Source organism: Moschus berezovskii, chromosome 17, assembly GCF_049115385.1.
Source record: "Moschus berezovskii isolate FMDL1 chromosome 17, NW_MosBer_1.0, whole genome shotgun sequence".
Classification (NCBI taxonomy): Eukaryota; Metazoa; Chordata; class Mammalia; order Artiodactyla; family Moschidae; genus Moschus; species Moschus berezovskii.
In genome coordinates, this window is record NC_142476.1 from 19369959 (window position 1) to 19389160 (window position 19202).

At 43.7% G+C, this 19202-nt stretch overlaps 1 protein-coding gene across 3 annotated transcripts in view; it reads left to right on the plus strand.

Moving 5' to 3' along the window:
- Positions 1-19202, plus strand: part of HHAT (hedgehog acyltransferase) — a 357633-nt gene that overhangs the window by 281843 nt on the left and 56588 nt on the right. For all 3 annotated transcript variants that reach the window (XR_016039577.1, XM_088845241.1, XM_055419017.2), the window contains one exon: positions 16566-16710. Coding sequence is in view for 2 of the 3 variants with exons in the window: in XM_088845241.1 (XP_088701367.1) it covers positions 16566-16710 (145 nt within the window). In the remaining variant the exon portion in view is untranslated. The remainder of the gene's footprint in view (positions 1-16565; positions 16711-19202) is intronic.

Here is a 19202-nt window from a genome sequence, read left to right on the forward strand (position 1 = left end):
TGCTTTACCTATTTGTCAGTTCTAGGTTTTTAAATATCAAATTTGCTTTAAAAGCAGGCCTTGCCCTTAAGTGGTTGCTTTTGTGTTTCAACAGGATATAGCAGAGGCCATAGCTGTGACATCCTAAGCTTATTTAGTTGCCTCCAGGGACCTCAGTGCTGCCTAGAGAGGAAGACTTCCAGTACTGTGAGCAGTCATGACTTGGGTGTGATGGTCATCGCGAATCTATCTTCCCACCCATGTACTTTGACTTGGTACTCAGGGGACATGGCCAAGCTCTAAGGTCATTCAGTGGAAAGATTCCTAGGTTTCCTTTTTTATTCTGTATGAAGTCATTCATGACTATATGATCTTGGAAAAAAATGCAGATATAGCTGAAGTTCCTCTAAGATACCCATTACCTTGCTCACTCACTTCCCTCTCATGAAAGGTAGCCATTGTTATCAGATTGCAGTACAGCCTTGCTCAGCTTTCCTGCGTTGTGTGTATGTGTGTGTGTGTGTGTGTATGTGTGATTTAGAAATGTATAAATATTCTAACATTTGCACTTTTTTCCTTCCTCATGGTATGTTTTAAAGATATTTCTGTATTAGGGAATGCAGAGCTGTATAACTGGGCATATTATGGATATGTCATAAATTGATTTATTCTATTGTTAAAGTTCTATTGAAAATTTAGGTTGCTTCTAATTTTTTTTTTCTTTTGAAAACACAGCTTCAGTAGGATGCCTATCCATCCCTCCTTTTCATAAAGTGTTTCTTTACAATAGATCCCAAAAATAGAATAGAGCAGAAGTTGGTAAACCATGGTCCAGGGACCAAATCTGGTCAGCTTCCTGTGTTTGTATGCCTTCCAACAGAAATGCTCTTCACATTTTACAGTTGTTTTATTCAGTGGTCTGTGCTTCCCTCACTGATTACAGATCGCCTTCAATATGTTGTAAATATCCATATACACATGGGTTAACTTGGGGGTTCTCTTTTTGTTGTTTTGATCTTTTGGATTATTGCTATTTTAGTACTAGAGTTTTGAATGTCAGTAAGGAAAGTGCTGTGCTCCTTTTGATCCTGTTTCTGAGTTACATTTGCTGTTTGTGCACATTGCTTCTTCTGTAGGAATCTTAGAATTCCTGAAAAGTGGAGTTTCTCAGAACACCCTTTGGTATTTATATTGGAATTTATTAGATTTGCTTTTAATCGTATCTTTATTTGAGTAGAGTTGACATATCTATGCTGCTGAGTCTTCTCAGCCTTGAATACTTATTCAGGTCGTCCTTTATATTCTTACGTAAGGTTTCATCATTTCTTAGAAGACTTCTGCATTTCTTTTTGGATTATTGTTGTTGTGTGGGAAAGGTATTGATTTTTGTTTTGAGTTGATCATTTTGCATCTACTTTAGATAATTTTTTTAGCGCTAGTGATTTTTCAGTTGTTCCTATTAAATTTATTAGATTAATGGTCATATCATCTACAAATAATGACAGTTTTGTTTTTGTCAACAATTTTAGCTTATATTGCATTTAATTGTCTTACTTTATTTGGTCCATTGTTACAGTTTTGAAAGACAGAAGAAAGTATGTCTTTTTCTTGAATCTAGTGGGAATGCTTTCTCTGGATTTTTAACATACTTTCTTTACCAACTCAAAAAAGCCTGCTTTACTGGCATCTATTGAGTGATCATGAGATTGTTCTCCTTTATTTAATCCCATGAGTTACATGGACTTCTAATACTTTTAATACTGAATCATCCTTCCATTCTGGGGATAAATCTTACTTGATCAAGAGTTCTTTGAACCATTCCCATATTTGATTTTCAGCTATTTAATTTAGAATTTTTTAAATTGAAAGATAGTTACTTTATAACGGTGTGTTGGTTTCTGCCGTAAAATACCAATCAGCCATAAATATACATATATCCCCTGCCTCTTGAGCCTCCCTTCCACCTCCACCTCCCACACCTCTAGGTCATCATAGAGCATGAACCTAAGCTCTCTGTGCTATACAGCAGCTTCCCACTACCTATCTGTTTTATGCATAGTAATGTATGTATTTCAGTGTGCCTCTCACAGTTCATCCCACCCTCTTCTTTCTCCACTGTGTCCACAAGTCCATTTTCTACATCAGTGTCTGTATTCCTGCCCTGCAAATGTGTTCATCAGTACCATTTGTCTAGATTCCATATTCAGTTCAGTTCAGTCTCTCAGTCGTGTCCAACTCTTTGTGACCCCTTGGACTGCAGCACACCAGGCTTCCCTGTCCACCACCAACTCTCGGAGCCTACTCAAACTCATGTCTATCGCATCGGTGATGCCATCCAACCATCTCATCCTCTGTCGTCCCCTGTCTCCTCCTGCCTTCAATCTTTCCCAGCATCAGGGTCTCTTCCAATGAGTTGGTTCTTCGCATCAGGTGGCCAAAGTATTGGAGTTTTAGCTTCAGCATCAGTCCTTTCAATAAATATTTAGGACTGATTTCCTTTAGGATGGACTGGTTGGATCTCCTTGCAGTTCAAGGGACTCTCAAGAGTCTTCTCCAACACCACAGTTCAAAAACATCAATTCTTTGGTGCTCAACTTTCGTTAGTCCAACTCTCACATCCGTACGTGACTACTGGAAAAACCATAACTTTTGACTAGATGGACCTTTGTCGGTAATGTCTCTGCTTTTTAATATGCTGTTTAGGTTGGTCATAGCTTTTCTTCCAAGGAGCAAGCATCTTTAATTTCATGGCTACAGTCACCATCTGCAGTGATTTGGAGCCCCCCCAAAATTAAGTCTGTCACTGTTTCCACTGTTTCCCCATCTATTTGCCATGAAGTGATGGGACTGGATGCCTTGATCTTAGCTTTCTGAATGTTGAGTTTTAACCAACTTTTTCACTTTCCTCTTTCACTTTCAACAAGAGGCTCTTTAGTTCTTCTTTGCTTTCTGTCATAAGGGTGGTGTCATCTGCGTATCTGAGATTATTGATATTTCTCCTGGCAGTCTTGATTCCAGCTTCTGCTTCATCCAGCTCAGCATTTCTTATTATGTACTCTGCATATAAGTTAAAGAAGTAGGGTGACAATATACAGCCTAGAAGTACTCCTTTCCCAATTTGGAAGCAGTCTGTTTTCCATGTCCAGTCCTAACTGTTGCTTCTTGACCTGCATGCAGATTTCTCAGGAGGCAGGTCAGGTGGTCTGACATTCCCATCTCTTGAAGAATTTTCCACAGTTTGTTGTAATCCACACAGTTAAAGGCTTTGGTGTAGTCAATAAAGCAAAAGTAGATGTTTTTCTGGAACTCTGTTGCTTTTTTGATGATCCAATGACTGAGCGACTTTCACACACAGTGGACTTGTCCAAGAGCTGGCCATTCCCTTAGAGATTCCATATACATATGATAATATATATTTGTTTTTCTCTATCTGACTTCCTTCACTCTGTATAACAGGCTCTAAATTCATCCACCTCAGTTCAACTAACTCACATTCATTCCCTTTAATGGTTGAGTGATATTCCATTGTATATATGTACCACAACTTCTTTAACTATTCATCTGTTGATGGGCATCTAGGTTGCTTCCATGTTCTGGCTCTTGTAAACAGTGCTGCAGTAAACATTGGGATACATATGTCTTTTTGAATTATGATTTTCTCAGGGATTGCTGGGTCATATGGTGATTTTGTTCCTAGGTTTTTTTTTTTAAAAGGAATCACTATACTGTTGTCCATAATGGCTGTATCAATTTACATTCCCAACAACAGCACAAGAAGGTTTCCTTTTCTCCACATTCTCTCCAGCATTTATTGTTTATAGAATATTTTTGATGATGGCCATCTGACCAATGTGAGGTGATACCTCATTATAGTTTTGATTTCCATTTCTCTAATAAGCAATGTTGAACAATCAGAAAGATAAGGAAACAATTCCATTCACTATTGAAGCCAAAAGAATAAATATTTAGAAATAAACCTACCTAAGGAGACAAAAGACCTATGTGCAGAAATCTGCACGACACTGATGAAAGATGACACAGAGAGATATATCATGTCCTTGGATTGGAAGAATCAATATTGTAAAATTGACTATACTACCTGAAGCAATCTCAGATTCAATGGCAGTCTCTTAGATTACCAATGGCATTTTTCATAGAACTGGAACAAAAGATTTCACAATTTGTATGGAAACATAAAAGACCCCAAACAGCCAAAGCAATCTTGGGAGAGGAAAATGGAGCTGGAGGAATCAACCTTTCTGACTTAGTCTATACTACAAAGCTATAGTAATCAAGACAGTATGGTACTGGCACAAAAACATAATGTAGATCAATGGGATAAGATAGAAAGCCCAGAGACAAACCCATGCACCTATGGGCAACTTACCTTTGATGAAGGAAGCAAAAATGTATAATGGAGAAAAGACAGCCTCTTCAATAAGTGGTGCTAGGAAAACTGGACAGCTCCATGTAAAAGAGCCATTTGTTGTGTATGGGATACTCCCAACAAGAATACTGGAGTGGGTTGCCATGCCCCCACCAAGGGATCTTCCCAACCCAGGAATCAAACCTATTCCTCTTATATCTCCTGTACTGGCAGGCAGAAATTTTACCACTAACACCCTCTGGGAAGCTATGGTTTTTCCAGTAGTCATGTCTGGATGTGAGAGTTGGACCATAAAGAAGGCTGAACCCTCAAGAATTGATGCCTTCTAGGTGTGGTGCTGGAGAAGACTCTTGAGAGTCCCTTGGACTGCAAGGAGATCCAACCAGTCCATTCTAAAGGAGATGAGTCCTGGGTGTTCATTGGAAGGACTGATGCTAAAGCTGAAACTGCAATACTTTGGCCATCTCATGTGACGAGTTGACTCACTGGAAAAGAGTCTGATGCTGGGAGGGATTGGGGGTGGGAGGAGACGGGGACGACAGAGAATGAGATGGCTGGATGGCATCACCGACTCGATGGACATGAGTTTGAGTGAACTCCGGGAGTTGGTGATAGACAGGGAGGCCTGGCGTGCTGTGGTTCATGGGGTCGCAAAGAGTTGGACACGACTGAGCGACTGAACTGAACTGAACTGAATGATTCTTATGATAACCCACAAATAACAGAAAGTTTAACAATTTAATAATTTTTAAGTGTAAAATTCGGAGTCATTAAATACATTCACATTGTGCAGCCATCATCACCGTCAATATCAAGAATGTTTTTTACCATCCCAGATTGGGACTCAGTGCCTACTAAACAATTACTCCTATTACCCCTTTCCCCTCATCCCTGGAAACCACTATTTTCTTTTCTTTTTCTATGAGTTTGACTATTCTAAGCACTATATATAAGTGGAATTGTGTGATCTTTGTCCCTTTGTGTTATGATTATCTTTCCGTGTTGTATCTGTCAGAATTTCCTTTCTTTTTAAGACTGAGTAGTATTTCCATTCTGCATATATATCCTAGACTGTTCACACATTTATGCATTGATCGATATTATGATTGTTTCTGACTTTTGTCTCTTGTGAATAACACTGCTATGAATATTGATATCCAAATATATGTTCTATCCCTGCTTTCATTTCTTTTGAATATATACCTAGAAGTGAATTGCTAGATTATATGATAATTCTATTTTTAATTTCTAAGAAACTGCTGTACTGTTTTCCTCAATGGATACACCATTTTGCATTTTCACTAAAAGTGCATAAGGATTCAATTTTTCCATAGCCTTATTAACACTTTTTCTATTATAACCATCTTCGTAGGTGTGAAGGTGTGGTTCATGTGTCTCGTGGTTTTTATTTGCATTTCCATGATAGTGACATTGAGCATCTTTTCCTGTGCTTGTTGACCTTTTGTATATCTTCTCTGGGTAAATATCTAATCAAGTCCTTTGCCCATTTTTGAATTGGGTTGTTTTTCTGTTGTTGTAGGAGTTCTTTATTCTGGATATTAAGCCACTATTGATATGCAATTCTGAATATTTTCTCATTTTATGGATTGCCTTTCACTGTGTTGATAGTGTTTGATGCAAAAACATTTTTAATTTTGGTGAAGTGTATAATTTATCTCTTTTTACTTTTACTTGCCTGTGCTTTTTGGTATCCTATTGGAAATCATTGATAAATTCAATATCATGAAAACTTTTTTCCTATGTTTTCTTATAAGAGTTTTATGGTTTCAATTCTGATGTTCAGTTTTTTGGGTTTTTTTTTTTTTTTGGCTGCACCACCCAGTGTATGGGATCTTGTTCTCCAACCAGGATTGGAACCCACACCTCCTGTATTACAAGAGTGGGGTCTTGTACTGGATCACCAGGGAAATCCCTGATGTTTAGATTTTTGATTCTTTGAATTAATTTTTATATCTGGTATAATGTGAGGGCTCAGATGCAGTGCCTTGCATGTGGATATCCTGTTTCCTTAGCACCATCTGCTGAAGAGTTTAACTACCCCAGCCTTTTTTGGTTTACATTTTCACAAAGTATTTTTTTCCATCCCTTCACTATGCATGTCCTTAATGCTGAAGTGAGTCTACTGTAGGCAAGATATAGTTGGATCTTGTTTTGTAATCCATTTAGTCACTCTGTTTTTTCATTGGATAATTTAGTTCATTTACATTTAAAGTAATTACTGATGGTTATGAACTTACTATTGCCATTTTATGAATTATTTTCTGTTTGTATAATTTCTTTGTTTTTTGGTTTCTCTCTTGCTCGCTTCCTTTGTGAAATGATTTTCTGTAGTGGTATGTTTTGATTTCTTGATCTTTGTGTATCTACCATAGGTTTTTGCTTTGTGGTTGCCATGATGTTTTCAGAAAACATATTTGTAACAATCTATTTTATGCTGATAGCAAGTTAACTTCAAAAGCTCTAGATTTTTCTTTCCACTCCACACATTTAATGTTTTTGATGTCACAATTTGCATATTTCACATTGTGTATTAATTAATAAATTATTGTACTTCTAATTATTTTTAACTCTTTTTGTTTTTAACTTTTATACTAGAGTTATAAGTGATTTATCCACCATTGCAACCCTGGAGAATCCCAGGGACAGGGGAGCCTGGTGGGCTTCCGTCTATGGGGTCACACAGAGTCGGACACGACTAAAGTGACTTAGCAGCAGCAGCAGCAGCAACATTAGGGTATTTTGAATTTAACTGTGTTTTCACCATTACCAGTAGGCTTATACTTGCACATGTTTCCTGTTACTAATTAGCATCCTTTTGTTTCAACTTGAAAAAATATCCCTTTAACATTTCTTATAAGACTGATCTCAGTTCAGTTCAGTTCAGTTCAGTCGCTCAGTCGTGTCCGACTCTCCGCGACCCCATGAATTACAGCACGCCAGGCCTCCCTGTCCATCACCAACTCCTGGAGTACACTCAAACTCATGTCCACAGAGTCGGTGATGCCATCCAGCCATCTCATTCTCCGTCGTCCCCTTCTCCTCCCGCCCCCAACCTTTCCCAGCATCAGAGTCTTTTCCAGTGAGTCAACTCGTCGCATGAGGTGGCCAAAGTATTGCAGTTTCAGCTTTAGCATCAGTGCCTCCAATGAACATCCAGGATTGATCTGCTTTAGGAATGGACTGGTTGGATCTCTTTGCAGTATAAGGGACTCTCAAGAGTCTTCTCCAACACCACAGTTCAAAAGCATCGATTCTTCGGCGATCAGCCTTCCTCACAGTCCAACTCTCGCATCCATACATGACCAAGGGAAAAACCATAGCCTTGACTAGACGGACCTTGGTTGGCAAAGTAATGTCTCTGCTTTTTAATATACTATCAAGGTTGGTCATAACTTTCCTTCCAAGGAGTAAGTGTCTTTTAATTTCATGGCTGCAATCAGCATCTGCAGTGATTTTTGAGCCCCCAAAAATAAAGTCTGACACTGTTTCCACTGTTTTTCCATCTATTTCCCATGAAGTGATGGGACCAGATGCCATGATCTTTGTTTTCTGAATGTTGAGCTTCAAGCCAACCTTTTCACTCTCCTCTTTCACTTTCATCAAGAGGCTTTTGAGTTCCTCTTCACTTTCTGCCATAAGGGTAGTGTCATCTGCATATCTGAGGTTATTGATATTTCTCCCAGCAATCTTGATTCCAGCTTGTGCTTCTTCCAGCCCATCGTTCCTCATGATGTACTCTGCATATAACTTAAATAAGCAAGGTGACAATATACAACCTTGACATACACCTTTTCCTATTTGGAACCAGTCTGTTGTTCCATGTCCAGTTCTAACTGTTGCTTCCTGACCTGCATACAGGTTTCTGACTGATCTAATGGTAATGAATTCCTTCAACTTTTTTTTTTCTGGTTTTGTTTTTTTTCTAGAAAACTCTTATCCTTCAATCCTGAAGGACAATAATTCTAATTGGAGAATTAGAATAATTAAAAAAAAACAAACTACTTTACAATGTTGCAATGGTTTTTGCCATGCATCAACATGAATCGGTCACAGGTCAATACATGTGGCCCCCCATCCTGAACCCACCTCCTTTCTCACCCTATCCCTCTGGGTTGTCCCAGAGCACTGGCTTTGGGTGCCCTGCTTCATGCGTTGAACTTGCACTGTTCATCTGTTTTACATATGGTAATGTACATGTTAAATGGGGGTGTGTTGAGGCTGAAACTCCAATACTTTGGCCACCTGATGCAAAGAACTGAATCATTTGAAAAGACCCTGATGCTGGGAAAGATTGAAGGCAGTTGTAAAATAACTTAATGTAGCTTTTTGCAACTGTGTATTCTATAGTATTTTTTTCATTTGGTGAAATTTTAACTGTTAATGTTTATGGCATTGTGCTTTGTACCATTTATTAAATAATAATTAAAAAAAAAATGGTCTGTGTCTCCTGCATTGGCAGGTGGATTCTTTACCACTGAGCCAGCTCGAAGCTGGGGAGTGGAAGAGTAAGAACACAGGGTGAGACAGTTTTGCTAGCCATGCCAGAACTTTTAGCAGGAACCCAGCCACTTAATATACGGGCTGTTCCAGTTGTTTGCTTAGTTATTTGAAAGTCCTCTGAAATTCCTTCATAGGCTGCGTGGATTTGGATCCTGAGTTATAGCCTCTTCTGTTTTTTTTTTTTTTTTTTTTTACAAAACTCAGCTGGACATCTAAACTATGGAACAACTTAAATTGTTCTGTTTAAGCAAAGCCGGCTTTGTCTTTACCACTGCAGTGACTCTCTCTCTCTCTCTCTCAGGAGCGTCCACTGCTTAGATCGAACTAGCAAACAGAGCTTAGAAAATTTAACTTCATTGACCAGTGAATTTTTAACACTCTGTACACACACAAGAAGGAAGTGTTACTTTCTGACTGCCTACATGTATTCATTTGACCTGGCTATAGGATGGAGATGGGTAGTAAGAAAGTCAGGAGATTCTGGAACTTAGGTAAGGCAAAGGGAGAAACAGGTGTAAGATAATTATTGAACACACACAGAGTCTGAGTGGGCCTTCAGTGCACAGATTGAAACATAGGCCACGCTGTCCTTCAGGAACTTTCCATGCTGGTGGGAACATGAGAGAGAAGGGTAACTGGTAAAACATAGACTTTTAAGTGGAAATGACCCAAGTGCCTTGAGAAAGGGAACAAGGAGAGCAGTGTCCTGGCAGGTTGGAACAGAGAAGGGCAGGGACCCTGGAATGACTTTGGGGTTTGGGTCCTCCTAATCCTGAGCATATCACTCTGGCCACCTTTCTCTTTCCCAGGACGTGTCATTTTTCTTTTGCTGTCTTTGATCTCCTCCGTCTGGCCTGTGAGATGTCCACCCCTTGTTTGCCTTCCCCGGTGTGCACCAGTCTCCCCCTTTGCCATGTTCTTGTTCATCCTTTCTTACCCTCTGGTTAGCGTTTTTATTAGAAAATGAAAAACTTCAGTGATGATGTGGAAGAACTGTGTCCAGCTGCTCAAATCCACCCAGTTCCTTTTTTTAGCTTCTCCCCCACTTAAAAATAAACAGCATCAGGTCCCACTTGCCAAGCCTTTGTCACCGTCTCCAGCAGCCATTCCTCCTTCCCATCTGCTCCCCCAGATGCTTAGCCTGTCCCCTCCTCCTGTCTCAGCCCCATGTGTGGTCCCTCTGTGGACAAGTGTGGGCCCACGGAGCACAGCAGCCCTCAGCCCCGATGCACCATCTGTCTCTCAGCCCCGTGGCCGTCTGAGCATCAATTCTGACCCAGATTCCACGGACTGCAGCCCCCTAGGCTCCAGCTTGTTTGCCTGGCTAGTCCTGTGATTGCTGGGGACAGGATGTTGACTGGAAAAGATAGAGGAGTTGCCATGGAGATAAGAATAAACAGACATGTTGCAGCAGGAACTGCAAGCTTGAGTGACAGAAGTTCAGTCCGGCCCTAGGTTTCCTTTGTTTGGGTTACATGTGTCACCTTTGGAATCAGTGTTTTAGACGGAAGTTTAGAGCCACCGCTGAACTGTCGTTAGAACATTCCCGCCTGCCAGCTCTGTGTTTCTTCTCTCAGAGACAGCGAGCTCGCCCAGAGGAATTAGAGGTCTGACCTGGGCCTGTTACCCAGGGAAAGTGAAAGTGTTAGTCACTCAGTTGTGTCCGACTCTTTGGGACCCCATGGACTGTAGCCCACCAGGTTCCTCTGTCCATTGGGGTTTTCTAGGCAAGAATAATGGAATGGGTAGCCATTCCCTTCTCTGCGGGATCTTTCTGACCCAGGGATTGAACCCAAGGTCTCCTGCATTGCAGGTAGATTCTTTACCAGCTGAGTCACAGAGAATGTACTTCTGGATGCCCTGAGGGGTTCACTGTATCCAGGCCCCAAGCCCACTACCCATTTTGGGGCCTGAAGAGTGGGTTATATTGATGTTAACATGGAAAGAAACCACCCCAGCCTGTCACCTCGATCAGAGTCATACGGGAGAGCTGGTCAACCTCATCGGGGAACAAAGTGGTGCCTTTCAGCATGCTCAGCCTCCAGTTCTTCCTCTGTGCTCTGGGTTTCAGGGCTGTGGGTGCGAGGAGGTTGGAACTGGTGGTACAACTTGTCTGAATGTGACTGAAAGGGCCCAGGAGACCCCTCCTCTCTCGTAATTTGATGCCAGATGGTAGAGAGGATTGGTTAACGGGGCCTGGCACTGGGATGTTGTAAAGAAATGCTTTCCCTGACCTGGGATGCATTTTTGTAGGCCCCAGGGAAAAGGGGCATGTTTTTGGCATTGCTCATAATTAGAGGGCTTCCCCAGTGTCTCAGTGGTAAACAGTCCACCTACCAAGCAGGAGATGCAGGTTCAAGCCGTAGGGTGGGAAGATCCCTCAGAGAAGGAAATGGCTACCTCCAGTATTTTTGCCTGGGAAATGTCGTGGACCAAGGAGCCTGGTGAGCAACGGTCTGTGGAGTCACAAAGAGTTGGACACAACTTAGCAATTAACAACAACAACCTAATTAGAGAACAGGGAGCTTTTGTGCCCCATGGGCCTAGAGAGAGGTTAGCTCTGAATTGAGTTAGAAGAAAAACCTTTAACCCTTTCTCTAGAGGTCACTGTTGTCATTTTAGGTAGAATGATTCTGTCCCACACATTGCATTGTGTTTATGATCTTTGGCCCCTGCCTGTCAAATGCCACAGTTACCTTTTGGCAATTGGGTTGTCCTTGGGATGACCAAAAATGTCCAGCAATTTCCAAACGTCTCCTGGGGAACAGTGCCACTCCCAGATTTATTTTTTTGTTTTGCTGCCAGAATATGGGATGGCCACAATCTCACCTATCCTCTGAGAAGAGACCATGACCAGATGGGGCTCTCTTTTGTCCTGATACATTTATGGAAATGAAACTCTGTTTACTAATCATTGCCTTATCTGATCAAGTTGGCAGTTCTTTACCAACATGATGGATCTTCATTGCACGATGTTTTTTTTTCCCCTCCCGATTTAGTTTACAATTCCTCAACCTGAGTTCTCCTACCGAGGGAGTTTACAAGCATCTAAGCCATTCAGAAAACTAAGATAATGGCATCTGGTGCCATCGCTTCATGGCAAATAGATGGGGAAACAGTGACAGACTTAATATTTTGAGGCTCCAAAATCACTGCAGATGGTGGCTGCAGCCATGAAATTAAAAGATGCTTGCTCCTTGGAAGAAAAGTTATGACCAACCTAGACAGCATATTAAAAAGCAGAGACTTTACTTTGCCAACAAAAGTCCATCTAGTCTAAAGCTGTTGTTTTTCCAGTGGTCATGTATGGATGTAAGAGTTGGACTATAAAGAAAGCTGAGCGCTGAATAATTGATGCTTTTGAAATGTGGTGTTGGAGAAGACTCTTGAGAGTCCCTTGGACTGCAAGGAAATCCAACAAGTCCATCCTAAAGGAAATCAGTCCTGAATATTCATTGGAAGGACTGATGCTGAAGCTGAAACTCCTATACTTTGGCCACCTGATGCGAAGAACTGACTCACTGGAAAAGACCCTGATGCTGGGAAAGATTGAAGGTGTGAGGGGAAGGTGACGACAGAGGATGAGATGGCACCACCAACTCAATGGGCATGAGTTTGAGTAGGCTCCGGAAGTTGGTGATGGACAGGGAAGCCTAGCATGCTGCAGTCCATGGGGTCGCAGAGAGTCGAACACAACTGAGCAACTGAGCTGAACTGAAGCCGGGAGGATGGGTGACTAACCTGTGAGGCTTGACCCTGCACGTGGACCTGCATCCCAGAGGATATGAAGGATCACAGGGGTGATGACAGTAGTCACCACAGGACTTCAGGGGAGAGTGTGCAAAAGAAACAAAGTGGAAGGTTTGACTCTGAGGGTCCCAGGAACTCAGAAAGTTGTATTTATTGATGGAGCTGGCTGGGCTAAGGGAGTATAGCCTTCCAGCCTTCCCCAGATGGCATTTTTGCTCCTGGAAACCTTGAATATGGTACTTAATCCCTAGGGTTCTTGCAAACCAGTGGCAAATGCCAGATGGTGCCCGAGATAGAAAGAAATCCCCGATGTCAAATCTGTCACCTTCCCCAGTGTGTCCAGGAACCTGAAGAGGAAAGATGGGATGCAGCCAAGACTTGCATCCCCTTTGCTATTAATTATTATCCCCCTATGGGCCATCCGGGCAGGTTCTCTTTTTTCTTCCTTCTGGCCCATCATTCTGTTCTCCCACTGATTCACCATGAAGAGATGCAATGTTCTGTCAAGTGCGCTTCTTGTTGGCAAGGCTAATTTTGTCAGTTCAGAGGATGGGCTTTTAGTTAAAATTAGGTTTTTGGCTTTTCTGTATCATCATCTATTTTGTCTGCCACCCGCGTGCCCCGGGGGTAATTAAGAATTGCCTGTGAGCATCTTCATTTCTCCTTAAGTCTTTCTAGCTTATTGGTTCCAACAGCCCATGCCTTTAACGTTCTTGTTAGTTTTCTAAAATAAATGAACAATTTCTAAAGATTGAATTGTAGTGTGTCACTTCAGATTTTGCATCTTCCCTCTTGTCTCTGAGATCAGAGGCTCCTTTGTATTTGCTATCATTCTGACTTTTGTTTTTCCTGAGCCAAAAGAGGAACTTATTGAATCATGTAGCTGAGAAAGATACTGGGGTAATCAGAGAGTCAAAGGAAGAGCTGTAGGAACCAGGGTCTCAGGTGATGGAAAGAGGATCCCTGTGTGTCCAGCACTCACTCACCTTGGCACCTCTTCCCTTGCTGTGTCTCCTGCCCCCGACAACTTCTGTCTCCTGGCCCCCAGCTCTGCCTCTCACTATACACTGACCATGGCCAGTACCAGGTAACCTGGTTGCTAAACACAGCCCCGCTTAGCAACCCAAGGCAAGGAGTATTTTCCTGGCTGGTCATCTGTGTTGATTATTTAACATTTGTTACCATTTCCTGCAAAAGGAGAACCACTTTGAGCTTTAACCAGGCAACCTGCACTCTTCTGTAATTGACATTAAAAGGGGAAGGATCAATCAGTTCAGTTCAGTTCAGTCGCTCACTCGTGTCCGACTCTTTGCGACCCCATGAATCACAGCACGCCAGGCCTCCCTGTCCATCACCAACTCCCGGAGTTCACTCAGACTCATGTCCATTGAGTCGGTGATGCCATCCAGCCATCTCATTCTCTGTCGTCCCCGTCTCCTCCCACCCCCAATCCCTCCTAGCATCAGAGTCTTTTCCAGTGAGTCAACTCGTCACATGAGGTGGCCAAAGTATTGGAGTTTCAGTTTTAGCATCAGTCCTTCCAATGAACACCCAGGATTGATCTCCTTTAGAATGGACTGGTTAGATCTCCTTGCAGTCCAAGGGACTCTCAAGAGTCTTCTCCAACACCACAGTTCAAAAGCATCAATTCTTCGGTGATCAGCTTTCTTCACAGTCCAACTCTCACATCCATACATGACCACGGGAAAAACCATAGGGTCTTTGAATTCCCATAACAAGATATAAAGTTGGGGAAGCCTGATGTGGGGTTTAAACAGAAGTTCCTCATATTCCTTAGACATCAGCTCTGTTATCAATTGCACCTGTACCAGAAGTATTTGGGCACATTTATGTGGATTACAGCCATCCGTATTTTCTTGATCTATTATTCTAGATATTTTCCCCTTCCTCTCTGCTTCCTCTTACCCTGCCGACTGAGTCAGTAACACTCAGGAAGTATCTTCCTCTGCTCAAAAATGCAGAAACTCTCCTTATTCTCAGAGGTTCTTCTTTAAGTCGATCAGTAGTGTCCGACTCTTTGCAACCCCATGGACTATTTAGTCCATGGAATTCTCCAGGCCAGAATACTGGACTGGGTAGCCTTTCCCTTCCCCAGAGGATCTTCCCAACCCAGGGATGTGAACCCAGGTCTCCCGCATCGTGGGCGGATTCTTTACCAGCTGAGCCACAAGGGGAAGCCCAAGGATACCAGAGTGGGTAGCCTATCCCTTACTCCAGGGGAACTTCCCAACCCAGGAATCGAACTGGGGTCTTCTGCATTGCAGGCAAATACTTTACCAACTGAGCTATCTTAGAGGAAGCCCTCTTAGAAGTTAAGAGTGCTGAATTACATGCTTCATCTCCATTTCTCCTTCATTACCAGTTTCTGTGCTGTGTAGTTTTCTCTGATCTGGTCCTGTTTGACAGCATCCACTGTACTTGCCTGTGGCCTCTTAGAGGAGGGGAGAGACTAGAGGTCATCTTGTCTGGTGGCCTCTAATCAGGGGCATGTCAGCATCGCTTGAGAGCTTTCCAGAACAACCAGGTGCAGGCAGACAACTCAGTCAATGCCTGCAGTACAACTTATCCATGGGAGAGCCACACCTCTCACATATGGTGACAGCAAAGCCATGCTCCAGAATGATGCTGGAGGAGAGAGCTGTAAATGGGGAGCCATAAGGGAGCAGGTATCTCTGAGCATGCAGACCAGACCTGGGACTGGCAGGAGAGAAACGGGCAGGGTTCAGGAGTTCATTTCTCAGCACTTTTTAGAGGACACGGACCAGGGCTTCCAGAATAGCCACAGGTGATCCTCAGCAGGGTCTCCAGGAGTAAATGTTTCCTGCTGGAGACTCACCCTCTGGCTTAGTCCTTTTGCCTGCTATAGGTTTGGGCAATTTAGAATTTTGTTTGCCACTGCAGCACAGCTGAAATCAAATGCAGGGGACCCCAGAGATGGGCAGGCTTCAGGAGTGTGTTCAGGAACGATCTCTGGAAACTTTGCTCCCTTAATGTGTCTCTGGCATAGGCTGTGGTATTTGTCAGAAACCCTGGGTTGTGCTCCACCTGCTTCTCATTTTAAATCTGCAGTCTTGAAGGATACTCCCTGTGCACGTGCCCATGGGGCTCAAACACACCAGGCACGTCACGGCGATCTCACTCAGTAGGGTGCCAGAAAGATGAACCCTGAAGAATAAAGGCTTTGTTTACTTTATGAAATCCCTGAGAAAATATTAAAAGGGGAGGGGGAAGTGCAGTGAAGACCTTGGGTGGATGAGCAGAATTCTTTCCCATCATTGCTGGAAAACGTCTCTCTGGTTCCTGAGTATTTCCAGTGCTGGCATTAGCCACGATTCTCTCATGCTCCGACAAGTTCAGTGCCAGTGGGTCTGGCACCCTGAACTCTGATTCCAGAAATGGGGTTGGCTTGTCCTGATTCTGCTGTGTGCTTTTAATGGGGTTCCTCCTTAATAGTGGGTCAGATTTATGGGGAAGGGGCTTCCCAGGGTCTGGGTAACTCCCTCAGAAGATCGCCCTGATCTTGACTCATCACATGGCATTGTTCTTGTTGTCGTGGTGAGCAGTTTAAACAGTTCTTGTACCTACAGATTTAATGTGTAAAAAGCGTGTGGAGCCATTGCAGCTGGATCCTAAACAACTAGGCTTGGTGTTTGTGTTACACGTGTCAGAAGGAAGCCCATTTTGGCAGTAGGAAGTAACTCAGGAGTGTGTCACTGCTTCCCTTAGACCAGAATGAGCATCTTGCAGAAATAGTAATTTAAAAAAAAAAAAAAAAGCTGTTTAAATAACAGTCTACCTCAGGCTCTAGAAGGAGGCATCCTGAGCTGGTAACAGAAAGGCTGTGTGGCGTCTCAGCCCGACTCTTTCCACCCTTGTGATGAGATGCCTTCTCGCCTTTTTCCCCCAGGCCCAGCTCCTTTCCCCAGCAGCTTGCCGGCGACTGCACGCTGCTCTTGCCTCCTGTTCCACCTCCATGCTGATCCTGTCCAACCTGGTGTTTCTTGGGGGCAGTCAAGTCGGGGAAATCTACTGGGATAGGATCTTCATACAAGGTGAGTTGCTGTTTTCAGACAGTTTCTTGTTTTCCGCATTTATGCAGTCGGTATCGCATATGGGACAGGAAGAGGCATTCCTTGCCTTGTCCGTGGTGTGTGACCTATAAAAACACCAGCCAGAAGCAGAGTCCTGGGTTTAGCTGTGGCTTTAGCTGTCCTCTATTTTGATGTGCCTCTTGTCTGCTATGCTGATACTTAACTTCGAGATGTACCATCCAACTCTCTCAAAGTCTGTCTTTCCCTGCTGCTAAGTTATGTCTCCAGTTTAAACATTTTTCCTAATCTTCCCTACTGTCTGTAGATCAGCCTTCATTATACTGCAGAGTCTGACTTTGTTCCACGGACTACTCTGAAAGTCCTACCAGGAGAATGTACTAACAGCCCTTTTGTGGTCTCCTGCTGCTGTAGGCACAGTGCCTGGTTGGCCACACCTCTTCATTGTGGATTTTTTTGTCTGGACACTGGTTTGCTGGCACCAGCAGCTAGCCTCATGTTTAATGAACATGTGTTCAGTGTTCGTATATGTCTCCATGTCCATAGCAACGCCATACCTGCAGCAGGTAAAATGCTAGTTGGTGTTGTTGTGAAAAGACTGCATTAATAGTTGGTCATCCTTTATTTGTGGTCACCATCTCCTCTGGGCTAAAACTGGGCGATACATCACGTCCTGAAAAGAACTGGAAGAGCAGGAACGACTCACAGAGCACATTACTCAGCCAGTTCATTGTGTGTTCAGAGCCAAGATCCCTTGTTCTCATGCCCTGACCAGTGACATGGTTTTGTGCTTTTGGTTCAGCAAGTTTTGCCAAGTGGTGATGACATGACCCGGTCATGGCTAGGGTGTTATCTCTACATCTGGGTCCCCAACGAGCCAGCAATGCTTTTCACATCAGAAATAACCTGACACAGCTGCCCTTGAATGAAGATGGGGGGTAATGGGGCACAGAGGACCGAAAGATAAAAAACCCTCCTCAAGGTGGGCGACAGAGCTGTTGACTTTTCTTGCCTCCTCCCACCATGCCTAGCACAGTGCAGAGACCATGATGACTCTAAAAATGCCGACTTGGGCTTTGCTGGTCACCTGAGCCAGAAGGCTCTAATCTTCGCTTCAGTAAGTAAACACTCCAGGTGTCTGCTGCTTGCCAAGGCACTGAGGAGACAAGAGTGGGAGAAGAAGCGCAAAAGTGGGAGCCAGACATGCAAATAGATATGTGTCCGTAGAGTCAGATCACCACTGGGCCAAATGCACGAGGGCCTGCTGGAGATCGCAGAGTGGAGGGCTGACCTTCCCTTGGAAACTGAGCCTCACAGAGGAGGGGACATTTGAACTGGAGTTTTGAGCAGTAAGTCGGAACTTGCCAGATAAAGAAGGCAGGTATGTGGGGGTAATTAACGTTAGGGGCTTTATCAGATCACCCCAAACTCTCAGTAATTTTTTCCCCATAGAAACTTATTCCTTCAGCAGTTCAGTGAAGGTCCAGAGACTCTTTCTAATCAGTGACTTCAGGACCTAGACTGTTTTCATTCTGATTCTTCACCTTCTTGTTCTGGCATCACGGAGGAGACGAGAACACAGAGGGGGTGCTGTCACCAGGTACTAAATACCCTCGCCGGAAGTGACACTAGGCATCTCTGCTCACATTCCATTGGCCAGAACCAGTCATGTGACGACCCGCTCCCCGGGTGCAGCAGAAGACGCGGGGGAGTGCACCGGTACAGCTGACTGTGGCATGGCAGGACAGGGCTCATGAGATAAGCCCTGGAGGTGCCCAAGAGGCGGTTACAACTGAGCTGGCGTAGGGGAAGAGGGGAGCCCAGAACCCCTGCGACATGGGAGACAGGGCATGAAGGTGGCGGGTGAGGCCATGGGAGTGAGAAGCCCAGAGCATGCCCAGAGTGAGAAGAGACTAGGTGGGTGGTAGAACCTGGGAATGCTGGCCTTTGAAGGGACAAAGAAGAGGTAGTAGCGATGAGATGTTTATCCTCTTTCTCAAAGGCATGAAGATCAAAGCATGATTTGTCCTGTCCCCACTGGAGCTAATATTAGGCACACTGGGGAGCGGGTGTCAGGGCTCTGAAGTATCTGGTCTGCTTCTGGTTTCTGGCTCCTATTGTGATCTGCAATTGGATCTCTCTGTGCCTCCTTGGAGCTGGGTGCTGGACTCCCAGGGGAATGCTTCTCTGAATCTGGAGGGCTCTAGATCCGTTCCTGTCTGGGGTTTGAGGCCAGGGAAGCTCAGCTCAGAAGGCATTGTCTATGTCAGAGATTGTTCACATAGGCATGGCCTCATCCCAGCTGGTCTGTCCCATGGGTCCCCTCAGTAAGGGTAGGTTTCCTGGAGTTTTGGCAATTACAACCTTTGGTTTCCCACTGTGGATCTTTTGTCCCTGAGTGATTGAGTTTAGATATCTCTTGGAGGAATGTGAACCAGATGGTGCCAAACCCACTATTCTTGAGAAGTCTGGATTTCTTTTCATAACAAATCTGA